This window comes from Monodon monoceros, unplaced genomic scaffold (genome assembly GCF_005190385.1).
Source record: "Monodon monoceros isolate NGI ecotype Baffin Bay Population unplaced genomic scaffold, NGI_Narwhal_1 Super_Scaffold_16, whole genome shotgun sequence".
In the NCBI taxonomy this organism is placed as follows: domain Eukaryota; kingdom Metazoa; phylum Chordata; class Mammalia; order Artiodactyla; family Monodontidae; genus Monodon; species Monodon monoceros.
This window is the reverse complement of record NW_021703772.1, coordinates 8,525,745-8,540,933: the sequence shown is the minus strand read 5'-3', so window position 1 is coordinate 8,540,933 and position 15,189 is coordinate 8,525,745. Positions and strand designations below refer to the sequence as shown.

Sequence of the window (15,189 nt, the reverse complement as noted above, 5' to 3'; positions counted from 1 at the left end):
TTATCATTTTTAAATTCTGGAACCCAGAGCAGGAGGCTGTTCCCTGGCTTCCCGTTTGTGAGCACAACTGCCGTTCGCTGGCCTGTACTGCTCCCTCCCGGGGGTTATTTTTTCCTCCTGGTCATCTCCCCCTGCTTCACTCCTCCCCCCATGTTGACACTCCTCTGTTGGGTTTAATATATGTCCATAGACACGTATGTAACATGAAAATATATTTAATATTATGGGTGTGCTCAATTTGTATAAATAACATTGCCCTCTAAATCTCATCCTTTTCTTCCATTTTCACTGTGTCTTTAGGACCTTTCTCTGTTGCTTTCTGTACGCCTAGGTCCTTAACTCTCGCTGCTGCACAGCAGCCCCTTGTTGGCAGCCTTGCCGTTTCACTTATCCAGTCCCCCAGGCGTGCCCTGTTTGCTTGCCTTCACCCTTCTGTGCCACAGCCGTCCTTGGCGGACGTGGCCGCACTTCCCCCTCGAGGGCCCGAGCCGGAGCTTCCCTGGGGCATAGACACTTGTCACTGCTGGCTCACCCCATATGTCAGTCTTGGGTCAGAGTCCTGCAGAGCTGTCCTCAGGATGGCCGTCCTGGCTTCTGCTCTCATCCGTGTGGCGTTCTAGCCAATGGGAGGCAAGCCCTTTTTAAATAAAATAGAGGTCTGGATCAGCTAACACACACTATGATTATTCTCTCACCCGCTTTCTACGAATGCCTTTGTGGAAACCATGACATCACTTTGCACCTGAAGCCAAAACCTCCACAGAGATCTGCCCTCTTTAGCCGGCTCTTGATATACGTTAAGAGTCAAACAGAGAAAAAGCCAACAGGAAAAAAAGGACAAAGTGTATAAATGGACAGTTTACAGAATAGTAAATCTTGATGGTCTGTAAATATGAAAAGATCTTCAATTTTGCTAGTAGTCAGGGAAATGAAAATAAACACAACTGTAGGATGTCTTCTCTTACCCATTAGATTAGCAGAAATGAAAAGTGGTAATAAATCCAGCTCTGGAAAAGGGTGGTGGGAAATGAGACCTCCCCCATTGCTGTGGAGAGTGTATGTAGCACGCAGTCCACTCGAAAGGGAAAGCCCGTTTATCAAGCGGCTGCCATGTACCATGTCCTGTCTGGCTTGATGTTAGGGTTACTTATGTGAGTAAAACATGGGTCCTGTCCCTGAAGAGCTCATGGAGAGACATAAGTATAAGTTTAAAAATATACTAAATCCTGGGAGTTAGCTGGTGGCCTAGGGGTTAGGATTCTGGGCTTTCACTGCCGTGGCCCAGGTTTAATCCCTGGTCAGGGAACTGAGATCCTGCAAGCCGTGCAGTGCAGCAGATAAATAAATAAATACTGAATCCAGCGCAGAAGCGGAGGGAGGTATGTACAGGGAGCAGAGCAGCCTGTCTGGGGGCTTAGGAAAGGCTTCCTCTGAGGTATGTCTGAGCTGAGTTTTATTTTTTAATTAATTAATTATTTATTTATTTTATTTTGGCCACACTGTGTGGCCTGTGGGATCTTAGTTCCCTGACCAGGGATTGAACCCGCACCCCTTGCACTGGAAGCGTGGAGTCTTAACCGCTGGACTGCCAGGGAAGCCCCTGAGCTGAGTTTTAAAGGATGAACCATAGGTTTCCAGATAGACATATATGGGAAGAGCATTCCCAGCAAGATGAGCTGCTAGAACCAGGCCAGGGCATGTCACAGCGTGCTGGCGGGGGGCCGGGGGGCAGTCCCTTAAGTGGAATCTGTGTAGTGTGAATTCCAAGTGGCAGGAAGGAAGGAGCAGAGGGGGATGATATAGAGGCCAAACCTTGAAGGGCCCTGTGTCCTACAGTAAGGAGTTAGGACTTTCCAGGTAGTTTCTACAGAAGGTTCCCGAGGTCGGGGGAGGGATGATTTGGCCCATGCTGTAGAATCTTGGCAATGATATGATGGTTGGGTTAAAGGGTGAACATAGAAGGCAGAGAGACCCTTTTGGAAGTCTCATGTAGCCTAGGTCATGGACGATGATGTCTGAACAAGGACTGTAGCGGCACCTATGGAAAAGATGGGTTCCCACTAAAGATGGCTTGGACACCCAACATGGGAGGGTAAGAAGAGAGAGGAATCAGTGATGCCTCCAAAGGTTCTAGCCTGAGTCATCAGGATGACATTAATTCAGCAATGACATGTAACGGGAGTAAACTTTGGGAGAGAACGATGCCCTTGGTTTTGAACTCTTAGTTTTAGCTGTTGCCCTGGGCCGTGCCAGTGGAGATGTCTGTCATTTTGGAGACCTGCATCCTGGAGCTCAGGGAGCTGTCAAGGTGGCAGTGTTCGCCAGCCAGGCTGTTCTCAAGGGTAGTGTGTGATGTTTGAGTTGTATGGTATTTGAGAACCTGAAAATGACTGTTTTTTCTCCCCTTAAAGATACAGCCGTATGTGAATGGAGCTCTGTACAGCATCCTTTCTATTCCATCCATTCGTGAAGAAGCAAGAGCAATGGTAAGAAAACGTGCTGTGGGGTTGGTCAGCTTCTGTCAGTGCCACGTTCAGAGGCTTTTAGAATAAGGGGTTCCTGACGGGGCCCCAGGGAAGGGCTTCAGATAGCTTCTGAACTCCCTGAAATTGTATCCCAAATACGTATTTGCAGTTTTCTGGGGAGAGAGTTTGTGGTTTTTATCAGATTCTCAAGGGGTCCCAGCCGACAGGATTAAGAACCACAGCGTCAGAAGTTCCTAGAAGGTTTATTTTTTGGAAAGTGGTAGACATTTTTAAAAATTTAAGTGACTCATTTTAATTGGGGGCTTTGGGAATGCTTACGGATTTCACAGTAGGAGAAACTTGGCAAGAAAATGATGAAACGGAGAAACATCATCACCCAAATTCACCTCCAGGCTTCCTGGAGGATTGTAGCAGTGAGACCTGGGGCAATCAAAACACTCCTCTAATCCGCAGGCATTCTGATAGCAACCATGTGGAACTGATAAAACTGTCTGGCTGGAAAAGAGTTAACTGAATATTTAATGTGTTTACTTTAGTGTTTATATTGGAAGCATAAAACAAACCTCAGGTGATTAGCATCTTCTTTTGAGATGACAAACGTTTCTAGATCTAATCAAAACCATTGGAGTTTTGTCCTTTTTCCTTATGACATGTGAAACCGTGTGTGCGTATTAAATGCTTAGAATGAAGGGATTAAATATATTTCCATCATCAAAACACAGGCTAAATTCAGTTTGAGAGCAATGAAGCATGTTCTTCCACTTGGCTTTGCTTACTTAGAAGAATTACTAAATCTTCTAATGGGTCATCCACAGTTACATCAGCAGTTATGCCAGAGACAAAAACTTATTTAAGATCCATTCTGTGTGGTCACGGTAAACAATGAAACTTAATTGCCTACTGCTTTTTTTTTTTTTCCGCCGTACGCGGGCCTCTCACTGTTGTGGCCTCTCCCGTTGCGGAGCACAGGCTCCGGACGTGCAGGCTCAGTGGCCATGGCTCATGGGCCCAGCCGCTCTGCGGCATGTGGGATCCTCCCGGACTGGGGCACGAACCCGTGTCCCCTGCATCGGCAGGCGGACTCTCAACCACTGTGCCAGCAGGGAAGCCCTGCCTACTGCTTTTAAAGAAAAAAAGAAATCTGCTTTTTCAATACAGAATAGGGGAAGATAAACTTGATTAAATTCTGCATTATGGTCATTCAGGTCAAAGAGAGGAATTGTCAACCAAGGCAGAGAACAAGGAAGAAAACATGTAGGTTGAAGAAAAAGAAAGAACAGAGGTGACATGGAGTCCAGAAGCATGAAGGGCAGACATCCAGGGCACAGGGGTGGAGAAGGCGGACTTAAGGGCAGGAAAGGGACAGGCACCAAGTGGGGAAAAGAGACTCACTGTTGTCGGACACGACGGGGGTGGCCCTTAGAGATCATCCAGGCCAGAGAGAAAAGAGGTGGAAGAATGGGGCAGCCTCAGAGCCCTGTGCAGCAATATCCTGAGGTCTCACACGCCTGTCATTGGAGCCCCAGAAGGAGAGGGGAGAGAGGGAATGGGCAGAAAAAGGGTTGAATCAATAATGATGGAAAACATAAACATAATAATAAGGCATCTAGGAAATCCCCAAAGGTCTGGAAATTAAGCAGCACAATTGAATTCGTTTTCTATTGCTGCATAAAAAATTACCCCAAAGTTTAATGGCTTATAAAAAATTACTGCCTGAAAAAAAAAAAATTACTGCCTCACAGTTTCTATAGGACAGACGTTGGGGAGCAGATTAGCTGTGTGGTGCTGGCCAAGAGTCTCTCCTGTGATTTTGGTGAAGACTTCAGCCGGGGAGCCGAGGGCACAAGGATCCGCTTCCAAGCTCGCTCTTGTGCTGGCTGTTGTCTGGGGACCTCGTTTCCTTGCCAGGGGACTGCTGCATAGGGCTTCTCTCCACATGGCAGCTGGCTTCTCCCTGAGGGATCCTAGAGAGTCAGAGCGTGAGCAAGAGAGCAGCCACAGTCTCCTTTATGACCCAATCTGAGAAGTGGTCACAGGACTGGCTCGGGTGCAGTGTGGGAGGGACAGCCCGGGAGCATGCGGTCCAGGAGGGGGGTTCGTCTTGGAGCCTGGCTGCCACTCGCTTCTAAGTTGCCTCTGGATCAAAGAAGTCGCAAGGGAAACTAGGGCTATTAATCGTTTGACATATATCACAGATGTTTCCCCAGTTTTTCATTGGTGTTTTACTTATGGGGCTTTGGTTATATGACAGCTTTAATTATAGTTAAATCCATTAATATCTTCCTTTATAGTTTCTGACATAAGTTTCTAGACAGCCTCTGAATTACCGACTTTGAAAAGAAAATGTAGACCACTTAGATAGAGGTGTAAGTAGCATATGCTTCCCTCTGGCATTTTAACAGGTATCAAAGTCATAAGCAAATGGAGGAAGCTTTTGGACACTTCATCTAAGTAGTTACCTATTTATTTGTAAGAGAGGCCTCTAAAGGAGGATATGGCTTCAACAGAGTTTTTCTAAAACCCTGAGATTTCCTCTCATTTCACTCTTATCCTTGAAGAGGTTTTTAGATTGATGGAGGGTATTACATCCTTTTCCTTTGTTATATAACAGTAATAAAGGAAACCAGACAGTGAGGAGAACATTATCCATAATCTCACTGCCCTAACATCTGCTCACACGCAAAGCCAGGGAGGAGGTGACAGAACTGACATTCAGGCCGTGCCGGGTGTGTGTCAGCACAGTCCTTTTGGAAAGAAGTTCAGCAGTATATGTGACAAATTATGGAAACCTACATATTTTGGATTCATTCATTTTCCTCTGGTTATTGATGCAGAGGAGAAGAGCTCTGTGCATGACAAGGCTCATTTCAATATTTTTATAATAGTGAAAAACCAGAACATAAATGTCTGGTAATAGAGGAATTGCTAATGAAATTGTGGTTCTTTCGCTCACAGTATTAGTAGCTATTGAAGATGATAATTAAGAAAAGCAGTATGAGACGGTATGGGAACTTGATTGTGTAATGAGGGATAAAAGCAGAATATGACATTATAATAACTCTGTGTTTGCAACTGTGTAAAACATTTGTGTGCTTGTGGAAAATGAGAGAGAATACGTAAAAATTAGATTAGTACCAAATGCCACTATGGTGGTCTTAAAGTAATACCAACAATAAAAAAAAAAAAAAAAAAGGAGAAAAAGATACATGCGTGCCCTGAGGCCCATTTGAACTTTAAGAGACCACCAAGGTCTGGGGCCGGAGAGCAGATGCGATCAAGAGGGCCACCCTAATGCTACCCCAAGGCCTCCTGCACCCAGGGCTGGAGTAATTGTCGGCCAGGAGCTCTTCCCTGGGATTGAAACCCCAGCCAAACATTGCGCCCTGGGCTGGAGCAGACCAGATGCTCTGTCAAGGCTCTCAGAGTCTCTGGGAGAACCAGGGAACTGGGCTCAGAAGCCACAAAGCCAGGAGAAATGCCCACCCACTCCACGGGGCTGCTCCAGTGATATCCCCACTGTGCCTTGCACCAATGCCCCGGGGCCAGGCTCACACTGCAGTGCCAGAAACTCTGCTCTGCTGTCCCTGAAGGGCGGGATGCCGCCTGCCCAACCGTCACAAAGATGTGTGTTCCCCGCGTGCCTGATTCTTCACATTGCCCACTTCTGAATCAGTCCCACATGGGTGCATTTGATTGGCAGGACCTAGGTCATCTGCCTGCGCCCTGGCTGAAGGGAGCCTGGGAATGCTAACATGCTGGCTGCGGCCTTGGGAAATGAACACATCGTAGAGGAGCTCTTTTAAAAGTGTTCATCAGCTACAAATGTAACAGTTGTCCATTACTGTTGGTAAGCCTGTTTGCTGTATTCCATGGCATCCCATCATGTGTGGGCCTTTCAAAATTAGTGTGGAGGGCTTCCCTGGTGGCGCAGTGGTTAAGAATCCACCTGCCAATTCAGGGGGACACGGGTTCGAGCCCTGGTCCAGGAAGATCCCACGTGCCGCGGAGCAACTAGGGCCGTGTGCCACAACTACTGAGCCTGCGCTCTAGAGCCCGTGCTCTGTAACAAGAGAAGCCGCCGCAGTGAGAAGCCCATGCACCGCAGCGAAGAGTAGCCCCCCGCTCGGCGCAACTAGAGAAAGACTGCACGCAGCAACAAAGACCCAACGCAGCCAGAAGTGAATAAATAAATAAAGTTATTGAAAAAAAAATTAGTGTGGAAATCTTACTGAGAGGATAAATTGATATGGCATTTTTAGAAAGCAATTTGACAATATGTATAATAGTCCTCAAAAATATTAATATTCTTTGCCCAGTAATTCTACTTCTGAAGCTCCATACAAAAACATGAACAGGGCTTCCCTGGTGGCGCAGTGGTTGAGAGTCTGCCTGCCGATGCAGGGGACACGGGTTCGTGTCCCGGTCCAGGAAGATCCCGCATGCCGCAGAGCGACTGGGCCCGTGAGCCATGGCCGCTGAGCCTGCGCGTCCGGAGCCTGTGCTCCGCAATGGGAGAGGCCACGACAGTGAGAGGCCCGCGTACCGCAAAAAAAAAAACAAAACAAAAACATGAACAAAGATTCATGTATCAAAATATTCATCACAGCATTACTGATCATAGTGGAAAACAGGAAACAACCTAAAGGTTCTCCAAGGTTCTGTCCTAACCCTCTTCTCTTCTCACTCTGGGGCCACCGGGAACCTTGTTTGCTCCCTTGCTTCAGCTACCAGCTCTCTCTTCTGAGCCAGAAACCCTTACCAGACACAGCAAACACAGTTTCAACCGTTTATTAAGCATCTCCTATGTGCCAGTCGTCAGACTAGATGCTTTTTCTATCTTTTTTTTTAGGTATAATTATGAACAGTGAAATGCACAAGCCTTACATATACAGTTCAACGCATTTTGACAAATATACGTATTTACATAACCAACACCCAATTATATCCTTTAAAAATCTCGTGTCAACTTGAGTTGCCATCCTTATTTTATAGTTGAGGAAAAAGGCTGGGAAGAGTTAAATAATTTGACCAAGGTCACATAGCTAGTTTATGGGGAAACGAGAATTACAATCCAGATTTAACCTTTCTAGAAGGTAATGCTCTGCTTTAGATGATGGGAACTCACCACGTTCAAAAGTGCACTGGGCACTTCTTCTTTGATTCAGTTAGAGCTGTTGATTCCAAACTGGCCTACCTAAAAAGGAGCTTACTGGCTCCGGTAACTGAAAAGTCCAGGCAGAAGCTTCAGGCGCAGCTCGATCAGGATTCACATGTCACTTGATCTGTTTCTCTACCAGCACCTCTGTACTCTGCTCCCTCTGCTTTGGGTTCAACATCAGATACACTTTCCCCTCGTCGGGGTAAGAAGGCCTCATCAACTCCAACCATACGTTCAAGTCCCACAGAAAAGAGGAAGGAGGAGAAATAGACATTTATGGTCAAGTCAGCATCTTACCTCTACATGTCCCTGGAATTCTGTTAGTCTGAATTGAAAATGCTGATGTCAGTGTTTCGTAGTAAATAATACACACTGTAATGGCTTTATAATTATTTTGATAGAAAAAGAATGATGGCTGTTTAAAAAGAGGTTCTATTTGTTCTTTGACTTCTCTGAACATGTGGTTTTACTTTTCAAAGACCATTTTTGGCCCTAAAATCCAGTAGGCAGCGTATAACTACAGGGAAAACATGGGAGAGAAACCACCTCCCCAGACAACATACTGCCAAAGCTCAAAGGAGGACTTACACAGTAAAATTTTACGATAGCTTTTTAAAAAATAAATGTGTTATGATTAGGTCAGATAGTCAACCAAGAATAAAATAATTTCCTTGTGAATTGTGAAAACAACAAAAAGAATGTTTAGAACTGAGTAGAGGATTTTTATTGTGCATATCCCTTCCTCCTGAAAAAAAAAGTTTTTTGGTTTTTGGTTTTGTTTTGTTTAAATTAATTTATTTACTTTTGGCTTCATTGGGTCTTCGTTGGGTTGTGCGGGCTTCTCATTGCAGTGGCTTCTCTTGTTGTGGAGCACGGGCTCTAGGCTCGAGGGGCTTTAGTAGTTGTGGCTCTCGGGCTCTAGAGCGCAGGCTCAGTAGTTGTAGCACACGGGCTTAGTTGCTCCCCGGCATGTAGGATCTTCCCGGACCAGGGCTCGAACCCGTGTCCCCCCGCATTGGCAGGCGGATTCTTAACCACTGTGCCACCTGGGAAGCCCTGGTTTTTTTTTTTTTTTGATTAGGTGAAACTACTCCATTAAAAAGTAGTTTCCCCCCAAAACTGAAATGTTAACTCTTACTCTCTCCAATGCTTCTAGGGAATGGAAGACATCCTTTGCTGCTTCATCAAAGAAGGCAATGCTGAAATGATCCGCCAGATTGAATTTATCATCAAGCAGCTTCATTCAGGTCTGTTCAATGCAAGAATCTATTATGTATCTTTTGAATCTTTCACATATGCTAGAAAGACACGTGGGCTTTCTTAGAGGGGCTTGTCATGTCTTAGAATTCATTCAAGAGGCCTTAAGGGAGGTGGGGAGACCCAAGTGAACCCACAAATGAAAGTTCAGCCAGGTAGCCAAGGCCACTTTGTCCCATGATCAATAGTCTCTCGTCACACTTTTGGCTTAGAGTCAACCAGAAGAGCTCAAAAGCAGTTGCAGAAACCCTTCTCTAACTGGAAGTTCTCTTTATGTGGGCCTCCCCCTCCTAATTATTTCCCCCAGACCACTAGGGCGGCCGTCCCAGGGTCCTAGGGTCAGATAATGAAAACAGATGCCAATCTTTCCGGCACCACCGTGGCAAAGGCCCTCGTCCTCCCACATTCATTCGCTCCAGAAGAATTCATGTTGCCAACCAGCAACGTGGGAGGATGTGATCCCCTTCCTTCCATTACTGTGACCACCCACATCCCATAATAAGCAGTAAAGGAAGGTAAAGGAAGCTTTGGATGGGACCAGGTGGTGGGGACGCCCTTAGCTCTTTCTCTGGCCCCCTGATGCCTTGATCCTGACTTGTACACAAGCCAGAGGCACCTGGCACTGCCAGCATCCAGGGTCAAGCTTGTCACTTAACGTCTTTCTGCATGCCCTTGTCCACATCACTGAAAGTCCAAGTGCACAGATTCTGTTTGTCACACGAACGCAGGTAAAAATTGAATCTCCTGATCTCTAATCCCAAGGCAGCAGCTCGACCAAGGCCGAGCAAAAGGGAAATGCCTGAAGCCCTTCACTGGAGGAAGCCCACAGGTGGCTCTCCCAGCTCCTGGTTCACAGCTGGGGCTGCACAGGGCAGTCACCTGGGGAGATTTGAAAACCCCCAAGGTAGCACCCCATGCCAATTAAATCAGAATCTCTGGAGGAGCCCCAGGTACAAATAGTGTTTAAAACTCCCGGGTGATTCCAGTGTGCAGTCCTGCCTCGGAGGGACACAGAAATGGAGAGGCAGAAGAAGGGGGTTAGAGGGCTCCCCATCAACAGGAGGCGGCCAGGAGAGCAGCCGGTGAGGTTAAACCTTGGCTGCCTTCAGGCTGGGGGCCCATTTCCACTTGAATGTCCTCCCCTTTGGTTTTTATGGAGCAAGTATAATTCATCCAGGATTCAGGTGGGGAAGGAACAGATTTGTATTTTCTGCAGCTACTGCATTTCTGACTTTGCACTTCCATTCTGCTAGGCGGGCATATTGAAAAAAATAATAAAAGGAAATAAAACCTAACCTTAGTCTTGGCCGAGGTTACTCCCTAACCTTCTCTATGTAGGCCACAGTTGGGAAGGCAGGGGAATGCTGGGAAAAGTTGTTGCCTATCTGCTCTGAGGTCACTAGCTATGCCGAGACCTCCCTCCCAGGCCAGGAGTCCTCTGCAGCGTCAGGGTCGGGTTTGGGTTGGGAACCTTCAAGGCTGACTCTGTTTCAGTCAGTCTATCGAGACACACCTCTATTTCCTTGTCAGTCTTCCCTCCTCCCAGGCAGCCAGAAAGCAGTGTGCCTTGTCTCTCTGGCCAAGAAAACATCTCTTCCTCTTACATAAAGCTGGGCCTTGGACCGGCACACTAACGAATGTGAGGACGAGGGGTCAGTCTACGTTTCCGTAAGGGATGTGCTTTAGCAAGAAGTTGTCCTGCGCAGAGCCAAGGCCTTACAACCTTGTGTGTTCAGGACAGACTTGGGGTCTACCTGCTCAGCTCCAGAAGGTCCAGTTTAAATGGAGTGCCTACAGTGGTTCTTTTTCATTTCAAGCACAGAAGCTGTTCTGTATCCATAGGACAGTGGCAGGACTCCAGAGACGATTACCCAGGAGTCTGCTACTTTGAAGCAAAATTAGAAAGTCATTGAATATTTGGGTGGAGGACCAGATACATACACATAAATACCTTAGGATACCTGTCAACAGCTATCAAGGCAAAATGAATCTACAAGCATCATGCTTAAACCTAGAGGAGGGAGAGCTGGAGAGTTTCCATCTAGTCCAGTCTTCCTCCTCAAGGGGAAGTTGATAGCCGAGTGGGAGTTATGAGGTGAATCTTAAACTAGTAAATCTAGTTTTAGATTTAACAATCTTTTAAAGTATCGGCTTTCTTGTTTTATTTTAGTGAACATGAAAACATGTACATGGGTTTTCATAATTCAACTCCATCTCAATCCTCTAGCACTCTTTTTCTAGTGGAGTTTTAAGGTCCTCAAGGACAAAAATTCCCATGTATTTTAGAACTCTAACCCCACAGGAGGGGAAGGACTGCTCTGGCGAAGCCTAAGGGGAACTCCCGGCCTGGTGATGTGACAAGTGGAAGTGAATGGCCAGCAGCAGCAGGGAGTTTTGTCCGTGACTCCAGCGCTCAGCAAGGGGGACCTGCAGATACCAGCCGGTCACCAAAGAGAGGACAGGGCGACCTGACTGGTCACTGGGCAGAGCAAGGCGGAGCCGGCTTTCCCGGAGGGCCCTCAGGAAAGAAGGGATGCTGGTAGCTCAAGCGCCCTGTTGTTGGGCCCACAGCCCAGGGAGCAGTGTGGGAAGCAGGGCTCGTGTCTCCGTCCTCCCGGAGAGGAGGAGCTGAGGCTCGTAAGGGACTTGGGTTCACAGGACTGCACATTGTTCCGAAAGTAGGTTGAGTCTGAGCCCACAGGCTCAGGGGAGGGGGCAGTGTGGCTGGACTAGCCTGTGGCCTCATGAAATAGCTGAGATTCAAAAAAAAAAAAAAAAAGGCCTTTCCATATTTGAAGAAGAAAGGTTTAATTTACAATTGGTAAATATAGCAGCCTCCCCACTGTGAAAGCCACTTACCGAAGGTGGGAAGGAGCAGTGCTGTTCAGGGGCTGGGAGGGCATAGAAGTTGGGTAATTAAGCTTCAGCCCGGATGCAGGTAACGCAACATCCTCCGGTGTGCAAAGAAGCTTCCACGACAACGGCACAGCCCACGGTAGGCACGCGAGCCCTGTGAGTGACCTGCTGGCTTCGGTCCAGCCGGGTCAGTGGAGTCCTTCAGAATGAGGGCTGCGTCGAGGACAACGGGTCCTGGCGTTCCTACGGATTCCCTTCTAGGAAATGGTTTTGGGGTTTGGTTAAGTCTAGGTGCATCTGCCGCCTTCCTGAGTGTGCTGGACAGTGTCTTCAGCGCCTTTGTTTCCTTCTGTCCTCCTATTTCCTCTTTGATTTCCTTTCCTCTTCTCTCCGGCTTTCTTTACTTTCATGTCGTCTGTTCAAGAAATGGGTGATAATAAGGAAGGTGCTGAGTAGGTCAGGTGCTCTGGCCCCAGGGGCTCACAGGCTTCGTTTACCTGTCTCTGCAGCAGCTAAAGGATTTTGTTGACCAAGGCTCCCCACTGTGGTTGCAGTTACTCGTTGATCTCTTTCTTTGTAGAAGAGCTGCTGGACGGTGTTCCTGAATCTGATGATGACGAAGATGAAGACGATGAAGTAAGTTAGAGGCTCTTGACACCACATAGAAAACTCCGGCCAACTATTCTGAGTCTCTTCCTCGCCTTGGAAAGTTAGTCCAGAAATGGAGCTTTCAGTCCCTGCTACGTTACTTCTCACAATTCTGTGGGTCGGCTAGAGCTCAGCTGGGTGGTTTTCTGCTGGTCTCTCTTGGGGTGTCAGTGGCTCTTCTCCACGTCTGAGCTGGCATCGCGGCTGCCACAGCCCCTCTCCACGTGGCCTCTAATCACTCAGCGGTCCATCTGGGACTGCCTTATTGGTTGGGGGCCGGTCTCCAAGGGGAAAGAAGGGAAAGCTTCCAGTCCTTGTGCGGGCTCAGCAGCCTTGGCACATCACTTCACGCTGCGTTCTGCTCGGGGCATATGTGCCAAGACCAGACCAGTCGCGGGTGGGGGTGGGGGTGGGGGTGGCAGTTAGACTCCACCCACACGCGGCTGCAGGGTGGGAGGACTTGCGGGTGGCGTGTCTGGAGACTGTGGCCGCACCTTGGTGGGCTCGTTGCAGCCAGCATGGAGAGGCCACACTCTGTGGCACTTGGGTTGATGGGAGGCTGAAAGATGACAGGTCTTCAGCTGAGTCTTTTGCCCTGAAGGGGCGTGAACCTCCCCGTCTTCCTCGTGGGTGTGAACGTTGGGCCTGGAGGCTCCCCGGGAGAATCTCCAGTGTGGGAGTCCGGGGCTTGGTTCAGAGCTGGCAGAACCTACCACTTTACCTTGTCATTTGCGTTCCTGTGGTGTGGGTTACCTCAGCTGTGAAAAATCCGCTTACCTGGTTTTTTAGAGCGTGAAGGTTCAGAATGAGGGCGTCTGAGTCCCGTGAGGTGGTGTAGAGAATGGTGACTCATGGGCTGTAGGTGGATTTTCACATGACAAGCTATTTCATTATTTTTCCTTCAGACCTAAAAAACCCATACATGGCTGTCCTCTCTTGTTCTCTGTGGTAATAAGTGATTTGCATTCCCTCTATTTTGTGGGGAGCATTTATTCCTGAAGTGAACGCTGGAAGATGAGTTGTTCTTTGGAGTTGTGGTCTGTCCATGTAAAAGGTGTGTAGAAGCCAGGTTTTTGTTCATTGATGGCATCAGTTAGGGGAGGCAGTTCATTTAAGAGCCCTCCACCAACGAGGACGGCTCCACCAATGAGGACAGATCTGTGAGCGATGGCCCCTCTGCAGCCAGCCTCCTGCCTGCCATTTTCCTAATGGGCTGTAGGCGGCGCCAGCGAGCACCCCTGCTCCCTGCAGTTCTGGACTTCCAGAACTGGCCAGCACCGTGTCCAGGCCCCTTCCTTTACAAAGGTGGATCCAGAGAAGGGAGGAGGCCAGCCTAAGGTCACACAGAGCTGATGGCAGTAAAATCTGGTTTACAACAGTGGTCAGCAGACTTTTTCTATAAAGAGGAAGCTAGTATAATATTTCAGGCTTTGCAGGCCACACTGTCAGTTTCATCCACCCAGATCCACCCATTGTAACACAAGGTAGCCATGGACAATACATGAATGGTTGAACGTGGCTGTGTTCCCATAAACCTTTTTTTTTTTAATGTGTCCTGAAGTTTGAATTTCATATGATTTTTATGTGTCGTTAAAAATTTTTTTCAAACATTTAAAAATGTGAAAATCCTTCTTAGTTTACTGGCCTAACGACCACAGGCCATTGTTTGCCGACCCTGGAGAGAACCCAGCTCCCTGACTCACTGGCCTTCTCAGGACCGTGAAGAGACACCACCTGTGTGTCTCGCCATTCAACACTGTTTTATATTATACTTTGAGTTAATATCTTTTTTTTTTTTTTTTTTTTTTTTTTTTGCTGTACGCGGACCTCTCACTGCTGTGGCCTCTCCCGCCGCGGAGCACAGGCCCAGTGGCCATGGCCCACAGGCCCAGCCGCTCCGCGGCATGTGGGATCCCCCCGAACCGGGGCACAAACCTGTGTCCCCTGCACCGGCAGGCAGACTCCCAACCACTGCGCCACCAGGGAAGCCCCGAGTTAATATCTTAATTATTTAATTCCAATAACTTTTTGTCCAAAAAAAGCTCCCCTCAAGATCTGTTTTTCCCCCCATCTGTTATCACTGTGGGGTGGTTTTATTTTATTGCTATTAACCCCTTTGTTTTTGTACTGCAAGGGAAAATTCATTTGGTTCAGCTGTTAATGATGGGGATTCAACTTTTGGAAATTTCCCTGTGGAAGTTATAGTCGACTATAACTACAGTTATAGTCTATGGTAAAGAAGGAATATAGACATCTTTTAATTTTCTGGACTTTTTGCTACTCTATGCATATTTTTATTTTAAGAAGCTAGTGTTTGAAAATATTTGTTGTGATAACTAGAATTTTCAGAAGATTCTTGAAAGGGTTTAGCTGGAAAATTATAAGGAAAGGACCTGTCATTTGGGGCCAAAACTTGACTCTCTGTGATGAGCTCAGGTCGGCAGGTTCTGGGCTCTCCCTCTGTCATGGTCCCGACGCGTACTGTGGAGGACTAGCCAGGACGACCTGGGAAGGAGCCAGCAGGTCTCTGCTTTACTCAGCTTTCCCCAAGGCCAGGTGTTACTTTTTAAACTGGGGGCAGGGGTGGGGGAGGTATGGGTATGGGGAGAAAGTGAAAGGTGCTTAAACTACAGGAAAATCTCCAAAAATCAGTTGTGCAAGTCACACTGTTGTTGCAATGTGGCTGTCACTTCCCAAGGTGACAACTTTGAAGGAGACAGCAAAATTATTTAAACCCAAAACGCAGATAACGAAGCCACTGTTTGCAGTTAGCTGCTTAGTGCC

At 47.5% G+C, this 15,189-nt stretch overlaps 1 protein-coding gene across 11 annotated transcripts in view; it reads left to right on the top strand.

The window, feature by feature from the left end:
- ARMC9 (armadillo repeat containing 9) overlaps positions 1 to 15,189 on the top strand; it is a 146,895-nt gene that overhangs the window by 64,625 nt on the left and 67,081 nt on the right. For all 11 annotated transcript variants that reach the window (XR_003793890.1, XM_029224973.1, XM_029224971.1 and 8 more), the window contains 3 exons: positions 2,412 to 2,486; positions 8,801 to 8,891; positions 12,338 to 12,393. Coding sequence is in view for 10 of the 11 variants with exons in the window: in XM_029224973.1 (XP_029080806.1) it covers positions 2,412 to 2,486; positions 8,801 to 8,891; positions 12,338 to 12,393 (222 nt within the window). In the remaining variant the exon portion in view is untranslated. The remainder of the gene's footprint in view (positions 1 to 2,411; positions 2,487 to 8,800; positions 8,892 to 12,337; positions 12,394 to 15,189) is intronic.